This window comes from Enhydra lutris, unplaced genomic scaffold (assembly GCF_002288905.1).
Source record: "Enhydra lutris kenyoni isolate GAN:26980312 unplaced genomic scaffold, ASM228890v2 scaffoldscaffold12, whole genome shotgun sequence".
NCBI lineage: Eukaryota > Metazoa > Chordata > Mammalia > Carnivora > Mustelidae > Enhydra > Enhydra lutris.
The window spans coordinates 24193335-24217152 of NW_019154096.1; the positions used below are offsets into that span (position 1 = coordinate 24193335).

At 55.7% G+C, this 23818-nt stretch overlaps 1 protein-coding gene across 1 annotated transcript in view; it reads left to right on the forward strand.

Moving 5' to 3' along the window:
- The first annotated feature begins 820 nt into the window (after positions 1 to 820).
- Positions 821 to 23818, forward strand: part of LOC111144910 (collagen type XIII alpha 1 chain) — a 140608-nt gene continuing 117610 nt past the window's right edge. Inside the window, exons 1-2 of the mRNA XM_022499510.1 lie at positions 821 to 1114; positions 15842 to 15914. Of these exons, the coding sequence (XP_022355218.1) occupies positions 821 to 1114; positions 15842 to 15914 (367 nt within the window). The remainder of the gene's footprint in view (positions 1115 to 15841; positions 15915 to 23818) is intronic.

Sequence of the window (23818 nt, forward strand, 5' to 3'; positions counted from 1 at the left end):
GGAAGGCAGAAAGGGCCCTCGGTGTGAATCCGGAGAAAGGGAGAGAAGTAAAGTCCTGCTCCACTCCACACCCCCTTCCCGCCTATAAATAACCCCAAGTGTCACTTCAAAGGGGACAGGGAGCGCGGGAGAGGGGCTCCCGGGCGGGCGGGTTGGGGCGGCGGGCCCAGCACACCACGCCCCCCACCCCGGGCGAGTTTGCATAAATAAATAAATCCAAGCCGTCGGCCCCGCAGGAGGTGGAGGAGCAGAGGGGAGGAGGAGGAGGAGGAGGGAGGCGGGTGGGAGAGATTAGTTTGGGAAGTAGCACGGATTGCTCATCCGATCCGTTCAGCGGCGGCTAGTGTGTCAAGTTACAGAGGCGCCGGAATCGGCCCCAACGCTCCTCGGCAGCGGCCACGACCCACCTCTGCCCATGGGGCCCTCCATGTGCGCCCCTTCGCCCCGGGACTGAAACCGGCTCGCCCGGGAAGCGCGAGAAACCAAGAAGGACGGACAGCGCAGAAGGAACTCCAGGACTCTGCAGATACTCGAAGGGAAAAACGGGGCGGAGAGGAGAGCCGTCCAGATTCCCCTAACTTTTCTGGACTTGGAACGTTCTTCTAAGTAACTTTCTTCTCACCTGGGTGTACCCCGATTACCGCTGGTGGTGTTTTTTCGGCTTTCCCCCTCCTGCCGCTCCTTTTTCCATCCTCTGCCGGGAGCAAAGGAAAGGGACATTTTTTCCCCCCTGCCCACAGCTCGGATAGCGCCTCAGGGCAGCGGCGCTCGCCTTTATTTATTCTATTTATTTATTTATTGGTTCTCAAGACTCGAGGGGATGGTAGCGGAGCGCGCCCGCAAAGCGGCAGCAGCCGATGCCCGCGGCCCCGGGGAGCCCAGCGCGCCCGCGGCGGTGGCGCTGGCGGTGGCGCCGGCGGAGCGCTGCGCACGGCTGCCGAGCCCGGGATCCTGCGGGCTGCTGGCGCTGGCCCTGTGCTCGCTGGCGCTCAGCCTGCTCGCCCACTTTCGGACCGCCGAGCTGCAGGCCCGGGTGCTGCGCCTGGAAGCCGAGCGTGGGGAGCAGCAAATGGAGACTGCTATTTTGGGACGAGTCAACCAACTGCTGGATGAGGTCTGTGCTCTTTGTTGCTGGCTTTTATCCCTCCCGGCGGCGCCCCCTCGCGCAGCCTCCGAACTTTCGACCGGCGGGCGCCGGCGGGCGCTTGCTTTGCTCCGAGTCGCGCGGTGCGCCGGGGTCCCGCAGCGGCTGTCTGCCGGTGGGTGGGGGCGGGGACGGACGCGTGCCTGCGGGGACTCGGAGGGCCCGGAGGACCCCGGCGGCTTGCGCGGGACCCTTCAGCTCCCGCGCCGGCGGGCGCCCCCACGTCCCGCGCTGAGAGCGCCAGGGCGCGCGGGGCAGGTGGAAGGCGGCAAGGGACGGGGAGGCGCGCGGAGGCTGCCAGGCCCCACTTCTCTCTCCGGCACTCCGCCAGGGCGGTGTGAGCCGTCCAGCGCCCACGCGGCGGGATGCGTGCCCGATGGCCCTGGCTGAGGCTGGCTGGGCCCCCGCGGCCCTCGCATCCATCCCTTGAGGATCATTGCTGCCAGACTTTTATTGCCATGTTCAGCTGGGAAGAGAGTCATCCAGGGGGCTGAGAGGGACAGATGGGGCTGTCCTTGCAGGGAGTGGTGTCCTGGTCCCTGCCCACTGCCCCCAGGCTGTGGTTTCCCTGGTTGTGCTGTCCTTGGGCTCAAATAAGCCTATACCCTCTTGTTTCTAAGCCACATTTCCTATCCCTGGTCCCCTGGTCCCCATCATTTTATGTTTGTGTGTTTTTCTGGGAAAGCGATGCTGAGCTTTGCCCCCTTCTGAAATGTCCTTGAACCTAAGTGGGTTAAAAGCCATTAGTGTTTCTTAGCCATAGCAGTCTTGGGAGTACATGGAGAGAGCTCGCCCTCCCCAGGAAGGAGAGACATGCGGTCTCACTGGTGCCACCAGAGGAAGAGCTGGCCAGTGGGAGTGGGAATCCTGGTGACTTAGGAGACTCTGGACAGCACAAGGGAAGGGGGGCTCAAATGAAGGAAAAAACCCACAGGTGAGGGCTGTGGTGGTCTGGGAAGAGGTTCTGGAACGGGCTGGCCATGGAAGGTTTCCCTGAGCAAGAACTGGGAGGGGACACCTTACTTAGTGAAAGGTGGTGTGGAACAGGAAGGAGCAGGCAGGAGGCTTTTATCCCCACTCTGCTACTTAGAGCCCTGTGAGCAGCAAATACCCTCACCCCTCTGAGCTCGCAAACTGGTTGTAACGGTTGGTCGGAACCCAGTTCTGAGGTGGGTGCTGTGGCCGTTCTGGCACAAGGCTCCAGTGCCCTGCAGCTGGGCTCCTCTCGGGTCGCACTACCAGGCAAAGGCTGGTAGTTGCCCAGGCAGCTCTCTGGTGTGCTCAAGGAGAGGGAGGTCCCAGGACTAGAGCAGAACGGGTGGTCCCAGTCCTGCCAGCAGCCCATTCCCATGCTCCGCCAGGACCCAGGGGATCCAGGACTCTGCCAGGCCCCCTGCAAGTCCTCTGGGAAGTGTCTGGACCCAACAGCTCGAGCCAGTAGCCTCTGCCAGCTGTCTGAGAGTGTTCCCGGGGTGGCTGGGTGGTGGAGGTGGTGTCAGGGCAGCAAGGGCTCCTCCCCCCCACTCCCCGACTCCCCCACTCCCCGCTGTCGAGGAGGGGCCCTGGCTGCAGAGGGGCAAACATTTGACCCTGGGAGCTCTGCTCAGTGCCTCTCTCCGTAGTCTCCCCTCCCCGGCCCCTGCTGCTGGCCAGGGCCTGCCCCAGATCCTTGCTTCCTCCCCTTGAGACTTAGCCCTGTCGAGTCTCATGCTTGCAAGGCCTGGGGCGGACAGTGTTACGGACCATGCTGATTCCACCATGCTGATTCCTCGTCTGCAAACTGGAGCTTCTGGGGCAGCCCCTGACTTCTAGACCTCTCATCTGCCTGAGCATCTGAACTGACCCCATCTTACAGATGGGGAAATAGAGACCCACAGAGGGGCTGGGGGCTACCCCAGTCACGTGGCCAGATCCAGAATTAGAACTCAATTTCCTGACCCCACTTCCAGGGCTCTTCACTATGTCCTGCCGCCTTCCCCTGTCCGTCTGCAGTCAGACAGGCAGCAAATGTTTCCTGAGAGCCAGCTGTGGGTCAGGCATTGTGGGGGACACACTTCTGCCCTCCTAAACTCACAGGCAAATAGGGCACAAAGAAGGCCCCGGGTGGTGACCCCATCATGTGATGGGAGCCGAGGAGGTCTGGGGAGTGTATTAACATGTAACATACATGAGGGCGGTGGCTTCCGGGGAAAGTGATTTTCGAGTGATGTCTTAAAGGGTGAATCAGAGTCTTCCAGGCCAAAAGGGATAGTGGAGGGGCCTTGTTCCAGGGGGCAAAGAGAACAGCTTCTGAAGGTTGGAAGCCAGAGGGAGGGGTTGGCTTTGGGGAATGGAGTGGTGAAAGATTCTGCTGCAGAGAGCCAGGGCGCCTGGGTCGAGAGTGGCCTCAGAGACTGTTAGATCTATGTGAAAGCACTGGGGAGCCATGGAAGGGCTTGAGGAGGGCAGTTGTGTTCCTAGAATGGGAGGGAGAGCAAGGCAGAGCAGGAAGGCAAAACGAGAGGCCGACACAGGCCACAGGGGCCTGGGGCCTGGACTGGGCTGCAGGCAGGAATAGAGTGGGGTGAATGGGAACGGGGGCTGCAGTGGGAGTCACAGGTCGGTAGCCAAGGGCCGTGGAGCCAGATGGAGGGCCGGTCCTGGGGGTGGAGGTGGTGGTCAGCCCCCTCTGTGGGGAGGTGGCCCTGGGAGGCATCCCCTAGATGGGGCTTACAGTCCAGGGCTTCATGAAGGGGCACTCGAAGGACCGCACTGCCCCATACAATTACACGTGACTCATTATCCGTACATGAATTCAAATCAAATACTATTTAAAATTAAGTTTATCTGTCACAGTGGCCTCGTTTCAGGTTAGTGCTCAAGAGACACGCAAGGCCAATGGCTACCCATTGGACAGTGCGGATATGGAACATATATATCATCGTAGAAAGTTCTGTGGGACAGCATTGCTCTAGTAGCAAACCACTTCTGTGCCAGCAAAGGTGTCTTGGAGCAACTCAAGGCCTGCCTCTGCCCTCGGCCTTCCCTTTCCTACATGTGCTCTTCCAGTGGGAGCAAGGGCAAGAGTGAGAAAGGGGAGAGGCCGAGAAGCAAGAGGCTGACCGGAGGAACCCCCAGTGAGAAGAAAAGGCAGAGGAGAGCTGGGGACGTGGTTTTGTTCACAGAGTGATTCTGTGACATGGACATGCAGAGGCTTCCTGCTCTAAAGGTGCACAGGCACACCATGCCATTCCCAGAACAGTATGGGTGCTCCCAGGGGGCTCCCGAGGATGTGGGGCAAACAGTCATCCTAGAGCAGGTAGGCCTGGGCCATTCTCTGAAGGAAGAAAGAAGGCCATCAGACAGGACAGTCCTGGGGAGGCCCACAGCCTACTCCGTGGCCTAGAGGCAGGAACCCAGGGGCAAAGGCACACCACCCATCCCAGTGGGGAAAGCAGGATGCTGGGCAGAGACCAAATCTGGGAGGCTGGTGGAAGGCCAGGCCGAGGGGACCCCATGGGAGAGGAGCCTGGAAGGAGGCAGGCCAGAGGCATTTGCGAGCAGAAGGCCTGGATCTGATGGGCCTGGCCACTGGGAGGGGAGGGTCAGGTCGGGGAGAAGAGGATGGGGGTGGGGAGCCCGATTGCAGGGAGCTGGCAGTGTGGTTTCCAGACCTCAGGCCCTCACTCTTCCCCCATCAGTGCCTCTCTCCTGGGCTGGATCCCTTAATGAGCGCTCCAGCTGCCTGTTGCTTGATTTGCTTGCTGTAAAGAAAAGAACTGGAATGTCCCAAACGGAGGAAATCAGATGTCACCCAGGGCTGGGCAGCGGGTGTGCTGTGAAAGAGAAGGGACTGGAGTTGAGAATAGCCAAATCCACGTTCTTGGCCAAAGGGCGGGGGAGGGGGCAACGGGTGTCAGCAGCCACCTTCCAGGTGGGCATTGGGGGATGCCAGGCAGACTCCCCTTCCCTTGACAGTAAGACTAACGGCACCCCTGATGGGATTGTCTCATGTTGATATGGTACATAGGGCAGCCCATGCTGTGCGTGATATCTCTTCCAATCCTCACAGCCTCCCTAAGGGACGGACGCTCTCATTGCCCCATTTTACAGATGAGAAGACTGATGTCACTGTACCCTCCCTCCTGCTATCTGTGATAGACTCCTTTGGGTGTCAAGGGCATTTTCTATCTCTAGGTGTTCAAGATCAAGAGCAATTTCCTGACTCTCAGTTAAAAGAAAAATACAGAGCAATATCTGTTACAGATAATGCCTGGGAGAGTTGTTAACGTTTTACAGCTTCTCCAAAGCCCTTAAAACTAACAGGTAGCTCTGAACCAAACTGAGAACCTCATTAAGTAGCCACCCCTCATGGGAAGCTGGTGGGAAAGTCGAAGCCTCTGAGACAGGGTGCCATCTGCCTTAAGCATAGTTTGACACTCTCGGAAAGATGTCTTTTTCATCTTACTCCTAATCATTTTCAGCTTGCGCTAGCACCCTCTGGAAAGCCTTCCCCGGATCACTCCAGTCCCCAGTGGACTCTCTCCCTGCTCTGACTTCCTGAAGAACTTGCTGCCATGCCACACATCTAGCTCAGAGAAGGAAAATGTAGACATGGCGCGAGCATAGACGGACCTCAGAATCCTTCTCAACACAGCCCTCCAGACTGCCACTCCTTGCCTGTTAGAGTCAATGCCCATCTATTTGCCACTCGTGGCTTGGCCTCAAGCACATTGTACAGGGTGTTCTCCTCTCTATTGCCTTTAAATAGCTCATCTCTGCATTTACGCACACCCAAGCCAGCGGCCGGGAGCAGGGCTCACAGTCACCAGGTCCCTTACTGAGCCTAACCCAGGACTTGGCTCACCACTTCATTGCTGGTTTAGGTCCCTCTGCTAGGGGATATGGAAGCCATCTCCGTCGCTGCCCCTCCCACATGCAGACCCCAGATCGAGCTGTAGGTTCAGCGTTTGCTCCAGGGCGCACGATGGAGGTGGGTGTTTCCCAGCAACCAGCAGAGAAGAAAGGACGGACTCCGCCAAGTCAGGGCTGTACCATGGGGCTGGCTGGGAGAGTGGGGGTGGCTCAGTGGGCTGGGTTCCCACCTAGACAGGGCAGCTGGGGGCGTCCATCCCGTCCCATCCCCTACTCCCAATGGTCAGGAGCTCCTCTTCACCTGCCCAGGCTCCCTGGCACATTTTTCATTTGAGCGAAAGAGTCAAGTGGGCAAGCCCACAGCATGTGAGGTCGCTTGGACATCTGCCACTAACTGGTCATGTGACCTGAGCTCCAGGGTTCTGATCTGGAAAATGGGGATGCCAACATCCTCCTTACAGGGTGGTTGTGGGATTAAATGAAATCATTCAGTTCATAGCAGCTGCAATCATGACCACCGCCCTCAGCATCAAAGGAGGAGGTAAGATGGGGCTGTACCCCATCTGTAAATTTTATTACTACCTAATATCTATTGAGCACTGTTCAAAGATTTCTACCATCTATTGATTCATTTAATTCTCAAACAATCCTCTGAAGTGATTATATACCGATATTTTTTTCTATTTTTTATTTTATTTTATATTCTTACAGAAGAGAAAAATGGAGGCCCAGAGAAGTTAAGTGACTTTCCCAAGGTCACACAGCTAGTGAGTAGCAGAACTGGGCCTTGAACCCAAGAAGTCTAGCCCCAGAGCTTCCACTCTAAAGCTGCTAGTATACACCATCTGTATAAAGTGCCATACCCTACTAGGCCAGCTGAAGCAGGTCATACAGATCAGGGGCTAGGGACCGGTTCAGTCTGGTTCAGCTCCCACAGAGCTGGCGTTGACCAGTCTGACTTGGCATCAGACCGGCGTTACTGTCTTTGCTATAAAGTGACATTTACAGCAAAATTTGTGACATCAGGCCTTGGTGAAGAGGACCCTTAGGAAAAACCTTGTCCAGCCTTGGTTTCTGGAATGCTTGGCTTCTCAGGAGGGATGGATGGGATCTTATCTTTTGGACACAGAAAGCTTAGCACCAAATCTGGGTTTCACCCCGTGGCCTGGGCTCATCCTTCCAGCAGAAGTTTCTGCCTAAGCCCCAACCCCAGTTCCCACTGATCACCTTGCCCTTGCTTTCTCTCCGTCCCCCTTACCTCCCAGCTCCCTTACGGTATAATCTGTGTCTGGCTGCCTGTCCATGCAAGCCGCCCGAGCATATCCTTTTGGAGCAAGGCAGGAACAGAACCTCTACAGCAACTAAACTCTTTAAAGTCACTCTCCCCTCCTCACATCCGCACACCCTCACAGAGCTGGCCCAGCTCCATGGGGAGCACAGCATACCAAGGCTGATCCCTGTTCCCAAAGCCAGAAGTGAATCTCTGTGGCGAGGGTCTTGCAGTGGGGTGTTTAACAAGCCCCGTGGGAGACAGATTCTAGCTGTGGCCCTGTGCCCATGCCCGTGCCCTGGGGGCATCTTGTATGTCCGAACCCAGGCCCCTCCCCCGGGTCCCGAGCAGTGCCAAGAGGCTCACGCCGGTGTTCAAGAGGGTCACAGGACGTGTCAATAGAAGGGCTACCACTCACTGCCCAGTTCAAAAGTCGAGGGGGCTTAAAGAAGGGGGTCGATTCGGGTTTGGGGGCTTGGGGTTTGCCCTGTTTTGTTTTTGAAAAAATCAAATCAATGGAGGGTTTGCCATCCAGAAGGAAGTTTTCAGAAGCCTTGGGAATCCTCCCACCTCTTTTAGTGGGATCATACCCCTTGCAGAAGCTGCTTGTTGAGTCCTCAGGGAGTAAAGGAGGTCTGCAGGCTTCTCCGAGGGAAACTGAGGCTGGGATCTGGGGAGGGCCTGGGGAGGCTGTGGCAACAGGGGTCCCCATCTCTCCTGGGTGTGCTCTGTGCTGCCAGCAGACCCTGGCAGGAGCTCCTTGGGGACTGCCCCCCACTCCCATCTGCATGCCAAATGCCCCTGCCCTGGGTGGGGGCCTCCCTGCAGAAAATTCTTTGTGTCCAAAAGGGTGGGGATGGGGTTGCTGGCAGCAGGGGCTCCCCTTCAAAGAGCAAGAGCATGCCACACACAAAGGGGAGGAACTGGCTGCCTGAGAGGCTGGGCGCAGCCTTCCAGGGCACACGGGGCCCCTGTCTCTTCTCCTAAGGCCTATTGTGGGCTTTCCTGAAGCCCTGCATTGCTAGAGGCCACACAGCCTGGGCCTCTGCTGCTTCTTCAATGCCTTTTCCTCCCCTCATTACCCCTGCTCACTCCAGCAACATGGGGTGTCCCAGGCCCTTTGCTCAGCTGTTCTGTGTCCAGCCCACCCTCCCACCACGAGGCTCCTGCCTCTCTGTTGGTTCAGTTCCAGCAGGGAGGGCTTGCTGCCCTCAGAGGACACATGTTCCCCCGGAAGGCCATTGCAGAGCCCGGGGTTCTGTCATCCAGGGGACTCCACGCCTTGTCTCTTGTCCTACAGATGCTCCGGGAAAGTCCCTCTTAAGCCGTCACTGGGAGGTATTCTGCATAAGATCTTCCTCTGACTCAGTGGCCTGGAGGGCAGGATGGGATGGGGGACCTCTGGGGACAAGGATGCAGGAAGGGGGCTGGCTGAAGGGGCATTAGCTGGGGCTCTTCCAGGAAGAGCCTTGGTCTCTGTGAGCTGGCCTTTGCAGTTTCCAAGGGGTAGGTGGAGACCGAGAGATATGGGAGATCAAGGATGGCCCTGCTACCTCCAGCTTCTCCCCCACTCCATAGAATCAGAGTGTTGGAAGGAGGGAAGCCACTAACTATACCAGGAATTCCCCACAATATCCCCGGTTCTCAGGCTTACATGCCCACAATGACAGGGAACTCACTACCTGATGCGGCTGACCAGTCCAGCTGTCATGTGTGTGTTTTCATCTGGTCAGAGCGCCAGATTCTTCTTGACACTTACCACCCCACCCCTCCAGCATGTCTTGAAAGCACCTCAAACTCGACATGCTAAACTGAGCAGGAATCCCACCCCTCCCCAGCACCCCTTCATCTCGGGAAGCGCTGGCCTCTAGGTGCAGCTACTCCAGGCCCTTCCGCCTGCACCATTCAGCCTCCTGCAGACCTGTCCCCATCTCTCCATCACTGCGTGCCCTTCCCCAGCCGGCTACTTCTACCATGGCCTTCTGGGCTATAGCAGGGGCCTCCTAACGCACCTGCCCCCATTCACTCTGCCCTGTCCCTTTCAACATCCACACAGCAACCAGGCTGCTCTTTTAAAAGCTCTAAATACAGTCACCACATTCCCCTAATTATAGCTCTTCAGTAACTTCCTATTGTTCTCAGGCCAGAGACTAAATTTCTTAATGTGGTCCAGGAGGCCTGAAGAGTTTGGGCCCTTGCCCCGCCGACCCGCATCTCTGGCCTTAGGGCTCCCCTCCCCCCCACTTTCAGAGTCCAGCCACATGGCCGTAATGTGGCATAGCTGGGAACACAGACCCCAGAGCCCGATTGCTGGGTTCAAGTCCAGCTCTGCTAGTTCCTGGCTGTGTGGTGTTGGGTGAGTTGCTTAACCTCTCTGTGCTTTGGCTTGTCCCTCTAAAAAAATGGGGAGGTGGTAATAAAGAGTATCTCCCTCTTACTGGGTGCTGCTTTGAGAATTTAAAAAGGTAAAATGAGCAATTTGTGTAGTGCCTGGCCCTCCAGTGGTTGGTATGGCCGAGTCCTGGAAAGTGTCTTCCTGGCTTCCTGGTTTGGATCCCGCCTCTGCCCCTCCTGGTTGCCTGTCATTGTGCAAGTCGGTTCGCTGCTCCCTGTCTCAGGTTCCTCCTTCATGGGGGGTTGCTGGGTGCGCTAAATGCATTCATCAAGGCAGGAGCCCTGCCTGTTTCATAAGAAGCCCATGATGGTGTCAGGTGTCAGCCGTTTTCCATGTACCCAGGCCCTCCCCTGGGTTAATGGCTGGTCACCCTCAGGTCTCAGCCCTGCCAGTCACTTCCCATGACAAACCAGCCTGGAGCACCTCACCCTTGCTTAACAGTGGCTGCTGCTTCTTGGCGTGTGTGGTTTGTAGACAGTGTGCCCCTGCCTGGAGAGTAAGGGCCATGGGGCAGCCCTGTCTGTTCTCCCACATGTCCTGGCACTTTGCATGGCTCTGCTCTACGTAGATGCTCAACTCCCATCTGCTGCAAGGAGGGAAGGAGGGAAGAGGCTCCTGGTTTCCACTCCAGCACTCTCCCCCAACCCCTCCCTGCTCTGTGTCGGGGACCCTGCTTCATCCTGCACCAGGCCCCGAGACAACCTCAGGCACCTTGAACCTGTGGTCCCAGCCCCCTGGCCACTTGGCTCTCACCCACAACCACACAGTTCCAGGGCCCCGCTCCCTGACTCCCTGAAACAGCAGCAGGGCCAGAGGTGAGCTGAAAGGAAGGACTTCCTCATGGGAAGGCTGGAAAGCTCCCACAGGGGCATTCACCTCCTTCCCAGACCTTTCTGATCTGCAGAGTCTGGAGCAACACCGCTCTGTGGGTCTGCTGAACCCGGGGTGTGGGGGGGAGGGGAGCAGATGCAGCCTGTGGCCTCTGGTGGACCCTTGGGCCCCCATGTCATGGCTCTGAGAATCTGTGATCGGATGCCAGGTCTGTGGCACAAAGAGAATTGTGGAGGGAGGAAGCAGACTGTTCCCCAGGCACATCCCATAGCACCCGCTTCTGGCACCCCCCAGGCTGACCAGGCGAGTCCCGTTTGGGTGGATGTGGGTTGAGCGTCTCAGTTTCCTCCGTTTTGATTTCCCTACGCTGATCTGCCCATGCTCCAGGGCAGGCGGCCACCCATGGGCCTGTCCCCTTAACAAAGCCCATCTGTGGGACCGTCCCTGCGACCGGGCCCAGGGGCTGGCTCTGCACAGCTTCCGTCCTGCCTCCGAGCCTTTGCTCTGCACCGGAATGCCCTCCCTCTCCCATCTCCATGCATCCAAATGCTGCCCAGAAGTCCGTGTCCTTCTAGCACCCGGTGCTTAGGGGGCAGAACTCAAAGTGATTAATTCAGTGCAAGTGTGGATCAAAATGCCAGACTGGGCCCTGCCTTCAAAAAACCGGCTCAGTCTCCACCAGGTACCGGCCCCACGGTACGGCACGGGGTAATGAGAAGGGCTCTAGCAGAGGCCATCGGGCACCACTCTGTGCCAGGCATTGGAATCAGATGCTGCTGCAGGGACGGGAGCTTTGCTCAGTGCACTTATTTAAATGGGCAGCTCCCTCTTTCAGCCTCTAGTTGTCAAGGTCCAGGGCAGGGCGGCAGGCAGGAAGGACCCTTGTTCACCCTCCCTCTTCCGGGAAGAGGGGTTCAGAGTTTCCCAGGAATGGCGGCATGGCAGAAGACTTGACTACAGGTCCCCAGCAGCTCCTGGGGCCGGGCCAGCTTCACCATGGTAAATGGGAGGAGACGGGCCTGGGACCGGCTCGAGAGAGACGGGGCCTTCCCCCGGCCACCAAGAAAAACAAGCAAGCGTAGCGGGTGCTTACCTTCTCCGCATCTGGATGCTGTTTTTGTTTTTTGATCCTATCTCGTTTTTTTCGCTCTATCTGTCCTGTGTCGTCCAGTGGGTAGCTGAGATTAGCCCCATTTTATAGATGAGGAAATCGAAGTCTGGAGGGATCGTGTCTCTTGCTTAATATGCAGCGGGAGAGCCGGGAGTGGACCCCAGGGTCCTCGGACCCCCAAGTGTAGTGCAGGCCCACAATCTGCCCTGCCCAACCCTGCGTGCAGTGGACCCTTCAGCAGAGTCTGAGGCCATCTGTGCTCATCCAAAGTAGAGTCCCACTGCCACCTCCAAGGGCAGAGGGATTCTGATAGGAGTCATACACTCATGATATCAAAAATGAACTATTAAATGACATTTTCCACCAAAATACTTAGCACAGCACCTGAGCTATACTGCTTCATATGTATAGCTATTAGTATTAATGGTAACTTATTTAACAATCCCTTCTGGTAAGTACTCTATGGTTTCAAAGGCACTTTCCACAGCAACATTGAGGAGGCTGGCTGGGGAGCAAGAGCCCCATTTTACAGATGTCCCCAGAGGAGAGATACCAAGGTCAAGGTCCCAGCTGGATCTGGGCTCCATTCCTCCACACTATGACTTGGACCCACACCTATTACAGAGGCCCAGGTAGAGCCTGAGCCCTTTAAGAGCCCTGGGACCAAGTGCGGGGAGGGAGTGGCCCCAAAAACCCAAGGCCAGGCCTCTCAGCATTCTCTGGAGGGAGTGAGTAGCCGCCTGGCGTTTTCCCTTTGATACTGATACAGGAGTTTTAATAGCTGCAGAGATCAGGCAGGTGCTGTTTCAGCTCTGGTCGTGCAGGGCATTCCAGGAGGCCGTCAGCTAGGGGTAGTGGGACGGCTGTTCTGTCCAGGGAGACTGGGGCCTTAGAAGGTTTTCCACTAACCCCTAAGCCTCAGCCTGGGCATGTCCCACCAGGAGTCTCAAACTCATATGCCTAAAGGGGTCAGGTTGGTGGGCCAAAGCAGGCGAAGCTGGCCAGGAGAGGGTACTGTGGTGACCTGGGCAGCACATGCCCACCCAGCAGGGGCAGCCATCACTCAGCACCACCCAGTCATCACCATGGCCCAGTATCCACCAGATCCTTCTGTTGTTCAAGAGAGACTGGAAATCCAAATCTTTTTGTGAAATCTCCTGGTTTGTAAGCAACTGCTCTTTACTGAGCACCTAGCATATGACAGACCTTGTTCCAGGCACTGAGGATATGGCAATGAATAAAACAGATCAAAATACCCATATCCTTGTGGAGCTTACCTTCTTGTGATCCAGGTAGACCATAAAAGAGATAAATGAACCAACAATACAACAAAATCCAGAGGAAAAAGATAAAACAGGGAAGAAGGAGTGTAAGTATATTGCAGGGTGCGGGGAGCAGAGGTCTCACTGAGAGCGAGAGGGTGATTAGCCGGGAAATGAGTATCCCAGGCAGGCAGGCCCACAAGTTCAAAGGCCCTGAGGTAGGAGAAAGCCTGGCATGTGCAGGAGCATCTAGGAGGCCTGTGTGGCCCCCTGGCGGCCATGTTGAGAATGCTCTATGGGGCAATGGCAGGGGGACCCATCAAGTTATCACCATGACTGGGCCAGAGAGGACCAGGCTTGAGCTAGATGTAATGAAGAGGTGGTAGAAAAGCATCAGATCCTGGATTTGTCTAGAAAGCAGAGAGCAGAAGTTGTTGACCAAATGGGCGTGGAGTGAGAGAGAAGAGGGCATCACTGATGATCTCAAGGGTCTGGCAAGATGGAGTTGCCATTCCCTGGGACGAGGAAGACAACAGAGGGGCAGGCCTGGGGAAGCGGGGACAGACTGTGAGGAGCCCGGTTTTGCCGAGCTGATTTTGAGATCCTATCAATGGAGATGTCAAGGAAGCTGCTGGATATATGCATCTGGTTCTGGAGGAAGATCCGTGTTAGGGGTGCGGGGAGGGGGGCATTATCACGTACAGATGGCGTTGAAGACATGAGGTGGGGTGAGGGCCCCCAGGAGCCAGAACAGAGAGAAGGCAGTGAGGCTGGGCCCTGTGGCCTCCACGTAGATGAGAAGCAACCATCAGAGGAGACAGAAGGAGCACAGAGTGGCAGGAGGGACACTGGGAGAGGGGCATCCTGGCAGCCCAGTGAAGAGAGTATGTCAGGGAGAAGGCAGGGCCAGGAAACCCTGTGACAGGCTGGGATGAGAAGGACAGTCCCCTGGGCTTAGTAGCACCAAAGTCACTGGTGACCTGGGGGAAAGCCGTGGGCAGAGGGCAGGTAGGAGCTTGGTGGGAGTGCTCCAGGAGAGAGAGGAGGAGTTTGCCTAGGAGAGAGCCTGGTCAGAGAGGAGTTTTCTTTTCCTTTCTTATTGGCCCAGCGATGATGTTAACAGTGGGTCGGTGACTGCCACATCCCACCTGAAGCCTGTTTGTGTAAATATGTCTCTATGGGAACACAGCCATGCTTCTTGGGTTTTCATGTTTTCTGTGGCTGCCTCTCACCTCCGACAGTAGAGCTGAGGGGTTGTGTCACCATGTGGCTCCTGCAACCCAAAATATTCACTCTCTGGCTCTTTCCAGTGAAGACAGAGCTTGATGAGAGCCAGGGATGGGGTCTAGAGGAGGCCGCTGCTGATGCAGGCGGGCGGGGAAGGCCCTGTGCACAGCTGGACGGTTGGCCTTGCGGGGGAGGAGCAAAGAGAAAGGGCAGGTGCGGTCACAGGCACAAGTGGCTGGGCTGCCCGGTGGCGGGAGCTTCTGTAGGCCTTTTCTGCTTGCTTTTATCTCAGGACCCTGCCCTTGACAGGGGCGTGGCGGGAGGGATGCTGGGTTGGGAGGGTGGAAGGCGGGAGGAGCAGGGAGCAGTGAGCTGCGCTGATGGGGTCAGGGAGACAGGGTATGGTTGCGGGGCTCTCATCGGGATCATGGTGGGGAACGAAATAGAGGCCAGTTGGCGAGGCCTGGATGGTACACCATACGAACTCACTAGCACCAAGTCTCATGGCTGTCACGGAGCCGTGGAAGTGTCAGGAGTCTGTGTCACTAGAAATTCAGACTCTGCCAGCGAGGAGGCCAGTGATGGAGAAATGTTTATGGCGGGGTGGCCAGCTGGCCTCCTAACCACTTCACATGGCAAGGACTTCAGGATTCTGGTCATTGTCAATAACTGTGAGCTGCGGGACAGGCCCCCCGTGGCCGGGTCTTCATGTGAAATCAGTCACTTCAGACTGCTGGAAACTGATCCAATGGCGGGGAGCGGGGGGATTACTGTAGGAACCAAATAAAACCAGCTACCAGGCTCTCACTGCTACACTAACATCAGAGAGCAAGGTGCCATTGTCCACCTTTGACCTTGGCCATGTTAGTCTCCGCACCTCACCCCGCCCCACCTTCCATCTCGGGTTCCTTACCTGTAACACAGAGTATCACAAGAGCGAGCATTTACTGTGTGCCTCCCAGGTGTCAGTCCCCTTCCCTTCTAACTGACCACTCCGGTCCTCCCATGAACCCAGTGCAGAAGGACTCGAATCCGCCCATGAGAACCATGCACGAACCTCAGCAGCCTCTCCCCGACATGTCCCTTGCAGCCCTGTGCGAGTGAGGCCCACCCTGTGTGGGTCAGTGCCCCGCGCTTTGAAAATCAGGCAGTCTGGGCACTGGGGCTCGTGGCCATGTGTCCGTTTGTCACCGTGGGGAGTGAAAGTTGTCCCAGTCTACTCGTTGCTACTCCCTTGGAGCCTTCCTGATTGGCTCCATGATTTGCAAAGAAGAGTTTTGGTAGAGGGGCACGTGGCCTGCTCAGCCCTCTGTCCCCTACCCCTGCCCAGCTTGCCTGGGACTGGCTGTGAGGGACCCCAGAAGAATAGTCACTGTCCCTGACACTGGGATCAATCAGGAGCCCAGATCTCTAGACAGGAAACAATTAGCAGAGAGCCGAGAAAAGCGAGTCATTGTGCCCATGATGGTGGGGTGCAGGAAGGCCACAACTGGTTTACAGGGCCTTGGGGTTGGCGTTAATTTCTTTAAGAGCACTCCAAAGACATCAGACACTGAGATTCCCTAGATGGGACCTTCTCCATCTGCTTCTTATTACGCAGACGCCCGTGGCCAGTCTTTGATCCTGGAACAGTCCTCCTGCGGCCCCCAGGCGGCCTTTTCTCCCCCTCCGTCCCCACCAGCCGCAGACCCTTCCTGGGGCTCGGCCTTCCGCTTCCATGACTCCTCTCCTCTGTCTCCTTTTGCAGAAATGGAAGCTCCACTCTCGGAGGCGCCGGGAGGCCCTCCCGAAGACGTCTCCAGGGTGCCACTGCCCGCCAGGTAAGGAGTTCTGCGAATAGCGGACAAGGATGGGGACAGGCGCCAGGGCCATCTTCACGGGTGTGCTATAGCCGTAGCAGTTCAGAGCGTCGCTTTTCACTTGAAAGATGGGGATGGCTACATCTGTGATGTTCACCTTCCCTCTGCGGGTTTCAGTTATTTGAGCATTCATTCATTCGTCTGCTCCTCTGTGGGGGTGCACGTGGGGTCGTGAAATCCCATACGATGATGCGCGTGGCCATGTTCGAGTTACCATGGGGGCGGGGGGCGGGGACCTGGCTCATCAAGTTCACAGTCGTGCCCCCAACTCCTGACACATAGTAGGTGTACAAACGTGTTACACTGATGAATGGATTAGCCCATCCTTGTAAAACTTGCCTGCCTTAGCTGGACGGCTCAGGGTGCCATATGTTCGCTCCCTTGTGTCTAGGTTGTACCCATAAACACACACATGCACACAGAGTAAAGGCTGCAGTGTGATGTGGGGCTTCATCTGGACTCAGACCCTGCTTTTGCCATTGACCTTCCCTTTCCGCTCTGGTCACTGGGGAGGATGCCTGTTCAAGTACTCTTCCTCTGCGTCTCACCCAGAGCACCCTGCTGGGCATTGGGTTTGATGGCACTGTCCACCATTAATAACGGTGACAAATTATAGCTCATGAGGACTTTTCTACGTTGCTGGCCATTATGATGAAGCTATGAGAGTGACAGATGGGCAAGCCTCACTGTTCCCATGAGTAACTGGAATGACTTTTCCCATGAGTAACTTCCTCTTTGGAGATGAGGAAGGAAGCTTCCAAAAAGGATTTAGATGGGGGAACACTTTGGAGTAATCGTAGAGGTCCTCTGCCAGCTCCAGGCAGGCCCCCTGCCACCCTCTGTGGGCACGTGACGCCGGCAGGATCGCTACAGGGCACAGGCTACCAGGGGCCCCGATAGTCCTCACCCAGGGCCCCCAGGCCAGGGAATGGAGGCCAACAGGTGGTGAGCATATGGGAAACAGAGGGCCCACATTCTCAGAAGAGTGAGGGAGCTGGGGTGGGAGTCACAGTTCAGGGCGCTGCCCCGGGGTACAGTGGGGCCATGACGGGATTCAGCTGGCCCATCGGGAGAGGGTCGCCCAGGTTAATTAAAAGGGTGTCCGAGTCCTGGGAAGTTCCCTCCCTCCCTCAGGGCCCAGGACATTGAGCCCTGGCATCTGGGAAAGCTTCTGGGAGAAGAATGCCAAGATTAATGAGATGGGATGAAGGAGAGGGAAGGGTAGCCAGGCATGGGCAGAGAACCCGTTAGCATCGGGCTTTCTAAGGCAGCGCGTGCCTCAGATAAACCTGTCCATTCAAATAGTATTTAGTGCCAATCCTGACTGCTAGGAAGCACTAGTTCCATTATTTCCTCAATTCCTCTCAGACTCAAAAGATGTACAGAAATCCTATCAGACTATGCCTTGGTATGGGTGGGGGGGCATGGGCGGCATATTTATGATAAGGCAGAGACTTGACTTTCTCCCTCTCCATCCTGCTTGGGCTTCACGTGTCCTGTCCACCCGCCAAGTGGGTATCTAACCAATAGGCATCAATTTTGTGCTTCGGAGAGTCTGACTCAGGAGGTCCTGGGAGGCTGGGAGGTGGGGAGGTTAGGGAGGGATGTGGCGGGAAGGAGAAAAATTCCAAACTGCTTCATCTCGCCTCACTTCTGGGAGTCTGTAGGCACCCTGGGGTCTTGGGCAGGGAGAGGGAGGGATGCAGTGGAGAGCAGAAAAGCCTTGACACCGGTCCTCTGTGGAGAGCAGCCACCAGCAGGCACCCAGTTGGCCGGAGATGGGAGGAGAGCAACAGGGCTCCTGGGAGGGGTGTCCCGAGTGTTTGAGAATCACCCAAAGGGCAGTTTGGTCCAAATTAGAGGTCAGAGCCAGATGGGTAGCACCAGGAGAATTTAATCAGAGGACCTAAAATTGAGACAAGATCGGAAGAAGACTAAGATGTTCTTGGAGAGGTTCTTGGAGAGGCAGGTTCTTGGAGAGGCAGCAGGAAGGGACTGGAAGGGCTGCACAGAGAGGCATCTCAAACCGTGGAAGCATGGAGTCAAGTGCATCTGCTGGGATGGGCTAGGTCCCATTGGGTGGGTCCCTGCACCTGCCCCTTCTGCCTAAGCTGAGGGTTCTCACCACACCGTGAACTTACCTCCTTCACACGGAAGGCTACCAACCACGGGGCTGCCGAGCTGTCATGAATAATCGTGCTCACCACCATAGCCCCTAACCCAGCTCCTGCTGCATGCCAGAAACAGTACGGCGTAATTCTCGATGGATGACCTTCCAGAATACTCCAAACGGGCAGTGTGGGTTTTTGACGTTCTAAAATAATAGCAAATCTCCAAACCCAGGAGTAGAACGCCTCTCTCCCTCTTGGGTCTAAATGATGCCTCTCAGATTATTTCCTTAAAGTCAGCGTTTATAAACCACTTTAGGAACCACTTTGAGGTTCCTGATATTTGCAGAAAAACTTATACAACTGGAAAGTGCTACCCACAAAGCATTATAATTTTTGTCTTGCCAGCATCTGATTAGACGCCTGTACATAGTAGATGCTCAATGCATCTCGGGTAAAGGATCATCAATTATCCTTCCTGAGTGATTATATTCTTTCCTGTGTTCCCCCTTCGCCCTCTGGCTGGTTTCTGATACCCCGCCTTCCCACACCACACACCCCACCCACCCTACCTCAAGCCTGCCCTGCATCTTGCCTGATGCAGATCTTTCACGGCTGCTGGGACACAACACATAAACATTTTTTTTTTCTGCCTTCTGTGGCCACTGGGATCCGAGCCTAGGATCTTGAGCCCGTGCCTGCCCCAGTCCACCGCTGCGGCTTGCTGGGCTAAGGCGGGGTCCTGGGTGTATTCTTCCTAGTGGCAGCCTTGGGCCCCTGGATGGCCTCCAGAGGGTTCAGGACACATAATCATGGGCAGAAAACCCACCTCCTTCCCTTCCAACTCTGACCTCGCCAGCATCCTCCCAGGATCCTCCCTGTCCCAAAATAGCCATGCCCTTGCTGAGGTCTGGCTGCTCCTGGGACACATACACTGAGTTCCATGGTTGTGCTGGGCCTGCAGGGTGCTGAGGGGTGGGGCTTGGCAGGACGGTCACAGCCTTCAGAAGTTCAGAGGAGTAAGCGTTGGCCATTCCTAAAGCATACAAACTGGTGGGACGGGAGAAGAGCCTTGGGAACCAATACGGGCACCGTGAGACTTCCCAGGCCACTTGAGAAGAAGAATACAAAGGTTAGGGAAACTCCCGTTTCAGTCCCGTTCTCAGTAACAAATGAGGAGCAGGACAATAGAGCCTCCAGCCAGCAAGGAAGCAGCTCCTTCAGGCCCGCCACGCTGGGGCTGGCAGCGTGAGGGGTTTCACACGGAAGGAGTCACAGGAGTAGGTGGCTCCGCCGTGTGGCCTCATTTCTGAGGGGAGAGGAGTCCGGAGCCCCAGAGGTTCGGACTGCAACCGCGGGGGCGAGGGCGTGGCCTGCTGGGGTCTGTGCATTAGCATCTTAGCCAGCTGTGGTGCGGAGGATGGATGAGCGGGAGAGAAGTTGCCCTAGCCTGGCTTGTGGGAGGGACCATGGCCATCCCCTGGCTCACGTGTGTGAATGAGAGGTGTGCAGCGTGACAGGGATCCCAGAGGAGCCTGGGACTTGGGGAGAACTTCACTGAGGAGGTGGCCCTGGAGGTTGGCAGAAGGGCGTCTGCTCAGGGTACAGACTCAGCTACCACCGCAACAACAGCTCGGACTACAGGGACTCCAACGAGGAGGAGAGGAGGTCTCTTCCTTAGCGGGTCAGAGGACAGTGGTGCCGCGCTGGGAAGGTGGCCTTGCTATCTCCTTCATGTGGCACGACGCTGGCATTGCTCTGTTCTCGCCATCCCCCGCTAGCGTGGAAGAGGAAGGAGGCTGGGGCAATATACGCCCAAACCCTTAAGAGGGTGCGGGTTGGGGGGAAATCCCAACATGCATCACTTCTGCTTGTATCCCATTGGCCAGCACTTAGTCACGTGGTCACCAGCCCCCGGGGAGGCGGGGCAGCCATATACCCAGATATAGGTCTGTCGCTGTTGGAAGCGGAAGAACAGATAATGGAAGAGCAGCTAACAGTCTGCATAGACGTCTCCGGCTGAGGCACCTGCATGGACAGAGGCTCGAGAGGAAGAAAAAGGCAGCGTATTTAGGAATGACCAGCAGTTGGAGGAAGCTTGAGCATAGAAGCAGTGATCTGAAATAAGGGTGGGAAAAGATGGCAAAGGGTCAGGCCGAGGAGTCCCAGCCCTCCCCCTTCTAAGACAGGGAAACGGTTTCCATCCTGAGGGTGATTGATTAGTAATGGCTGCCCAGGGTGTCCGGAGTCTGATTCGGAGGCTACATCCAGGCTCGGTGGAAGACGTGGTAATCGTTTGATGATGTCTGTTGTGGGTGCAGGCCCGGAGAGGTGTTACACCGTGCACTGGCTTTGTTACCCCTCCGGAGGTGATGTGGCATCAGAGAAGGATTGGGGAGCAGGGATCTGATCTCATCCAGTTCATATTCTAGAGCAATAACTAACAATGACGTGGAGGCTGGCTTGAGGGCAGAGGAGCCCCTTCCAGGAGCGAAAGTTGGCGATTGGTTTTCAGGTTGGAACTGCCTCTCTGGGCTTGGTTATTTTCCATAGGTGATAATAGCCGGTGTCCACCTGTCCTGAAGCTCTTTCTTTGTCTAGCCTTGCCTTGTTTGCTCTGGTGGCAGATTACCCCCTCCCCAACAGCCTCGGGGCATTTTCACAGGCAGGGACTATGGCCAGAGTTTCCATCCTAGACTGGGTCCCCCCACTTCTGTTGGACTGCAGCAGAGCAGACCCACAGCCATCCTCCCCTGTGGTTCTCCTCATTTTAGACTCAGCTAACCCAGAAAAGGGAGAATTTAGACCAAAGTGTCCCCGGGTGCCATTAATAAAGCAAAAAACTGCTGAGCTGATGGTCGTTAGGCAGAACATTTACACTAAAGAAATACCATTTTCAGGTAAACTCTGCTTTATAGGCAAATAATTGATGGGTTAATTCTGAGTCATTCCTAGCTAATCCTTAAAGCACATCCCTGAGGGCCAGCCCGATGAGCCCCTCCTACTGGATTCCAACTCACCCTCTTTTCTGCCTTGGCCAGGCTTCTGTGCTGCTCCTCCCTCTGCCACCCCACTTCCTCCTTCTGCCTTTACAGTCCCATCTCATGTCCCATCTGACCTCCCAGACTCCCAGGCTCCAACCCAGTGGCAGCATCAATGCCTCCTTCTTCATCCACATACTCTGTCATCGCTGGGTCCTATCAATTCCACTCGACCGCTCAGAAACCATCCATGGCTCCCTAGTGCCCATACACCCCCCGCCCCTCCCCCCTCAAGTAATAAGGTCATTTGTTTCTCAAGCCTGGGCTCTGACCGGTCTCTTATTATGCTGTACCCCTTGTCTTTCAGTAAAACCGACCTGCTCGTCTGCCTGTCCCGTTCACATCTGCTCATGCTGTTCTGACAGCTTTGTTCTGTTTTTACCTGACAGACTCTTAACCCCTCCAGGCCTGCTACTGCATCCCCGCAGCTCCTTCCATCCTTCGCTCCTGCTCCTTCTCTCTGCTGTTTGGTTACCATGCTAACAGAATGCCTAATGTGTGCTCAGTGTGTAATCCGGACACAACCACCTACTGGGACAAGTAATGTGTCTTCAGATGGGAAGTGAAAACAGACCAGGAGGTATACACCTGTGAAGGTTTCTCTTGGGCTGTGATCACTGATCATTTGATTTAGATTCTACAGGTATTTGACAGCAAAACTCAGCATGAGCCTCTTATACACTGAGAGGAGACTCTGTGGGTTTTCAGGCAGGAAGAACCTTCAAACTCACCTACACACCACACCAGACAGCCTCCGTGACATCTGCTCCAGGACGTGGCACAGGTCGCCCGTCCTCAAAACACACACCACTGAAGCCACAATCTTTTCCCCAAACCTGGCCCATAGCCAACATCCCCAGTCCCATCCCCAGTCCCAGGGAATGGGGCCGCCACCACCACACAGGCTTGCACTTAGGCTGGAACCGAGGCTTTTCCTTCTATATCCCACCCACCACCAAGTCCCACTGATCCCACCCCACCCATTGCCTCCAGCCCCTCCAGCAGCACACCTGTTCCACCTGCCAGGACCTCTCGCCTCGCTCCCTGCAGGAGCCCCTCACAGCTCCCTGAATGGTCTTTGATAAATGAAATGCACAACTCTACTTAAATCCTCCTTTCATTCACCCTTAGGTTAAAGTTCCCAATCCCTCATGTGGCCTGCGGAGACCCTCAGGCCTCCCTGCCTGCCAGTGTCCCTGCAGCAGGCTCCTTGATGACACCCAGGTGCCAAAGCAGAGGCTGGAGGGAAAGGGAGCCAGGGCCGAACCAGAGCCAGGATGTTGTGCCTTAGAAATCAGACAGCCAGTCAATAAAGCTGAGACCCTGGGCTCCAGACACAGGCACTTCCTGTGGCCTTTTGGCTCCGTTTCAGGCAAACAGCTTGCCCGGTGGGAGGCCGGCTGTTACCTCCGGGAGGTAAGGAAGTCCCCAGCCAGGGGAGCCAGCATGGGAAGGGCCCCTCCTCCCAAGGCTGCCCTCTCAGCACTTGGGAGCCTCCTGGAGCATTCTCCAAAGTTCATTTCTTCCCAGTTTCCTCCCGAAAGCCCTGCCAGATCCCCAGCCCTCCTGGACAGCACTGATAATGTGTTTCTCCTAGATCGGCTCTGATAAGGCCCGCTGGGTGGTCGCTGGGATTTGCAGCAAAATAAAAATCAGGAAATGGAGGGTTCTGGAAAGGCAGTGTGCTGTGGTTAGAAGAGCCCTGGACTGGGCATCGGTCCCAGACCCTGAGGGACTCTGAGCAGGTCACATCCTCTCTCTGGTCCTCAGTTTCCTCATGTGTAAGGAGAGGCAAATAACGGGACAGTATCTGACGAACTGTGGGTTGGGCCCCACAGAGCTGCCCCTCCTGAGAAACCCTTACTCCCACAGAAGGGAGGAAAGGGCGTTCCCTGCGGCCTGTGTGCACTGCAGGGAAAAGGGAAAGGAAAGCCTAAATATTTGTCAGAAGCAGAGTGGAGACACACATTGTGGGATGTGGGACAGTGGTACTTTCACCAACGAAATATCGTATACAGGGAGCATGGATGAACTTGACCTCCAGGCCAAGCAATGCCAAGGATGAACCTCATCCTATCGAGGGAAAAAAAGCAAATTACAAGACAATAGGTACAATACAACTCATTTATATAAAGTTGAAAAACATATAAAACAACAGGACACATCGTTCAGGGAATATATGCCTAAGTCCTAAGGGTATAGGGAAAGGCACCCGAACGATAAGCATCACATTCTGGGGGGAGGAGGGACAGGTGGGGCTGCGGTCCCGCAGGGTTTGGCTATATTGGTAACTCTTTTTTCTTTCTTTTTAAATATTTTATTTATTTAATTAGAGAGAGAGCATAAATGGGGGAAGGGCAAAGGGAGAGGGAGAGAGAGTCTCAAGCAGACTCCACACTGATCACGGAGCCCAACGTGGGCCTCCATATCACGATCCTGAGATCACCACACAAGCTAAAATCGAGTCGGACACTTAACCCACGGAGCCACCCAGGAACCTCAATGTTGGGAACATTTAAGCTGGATGGAGGACATGCCAGGCTCATGTTACCTCTTGGTAACAACTTCATTGAGATACAATTTTTCTATAAAATTTATCCATTCGAAGTGTGTAATTTGGTGGTTTCCAGTCTGTTCACAGAGCTGTGCGTCCCTCACCACAATCATTTTTAGAACATTTCATGACCCCAGAAGAAACCCTGGACCCTTTGTCTGT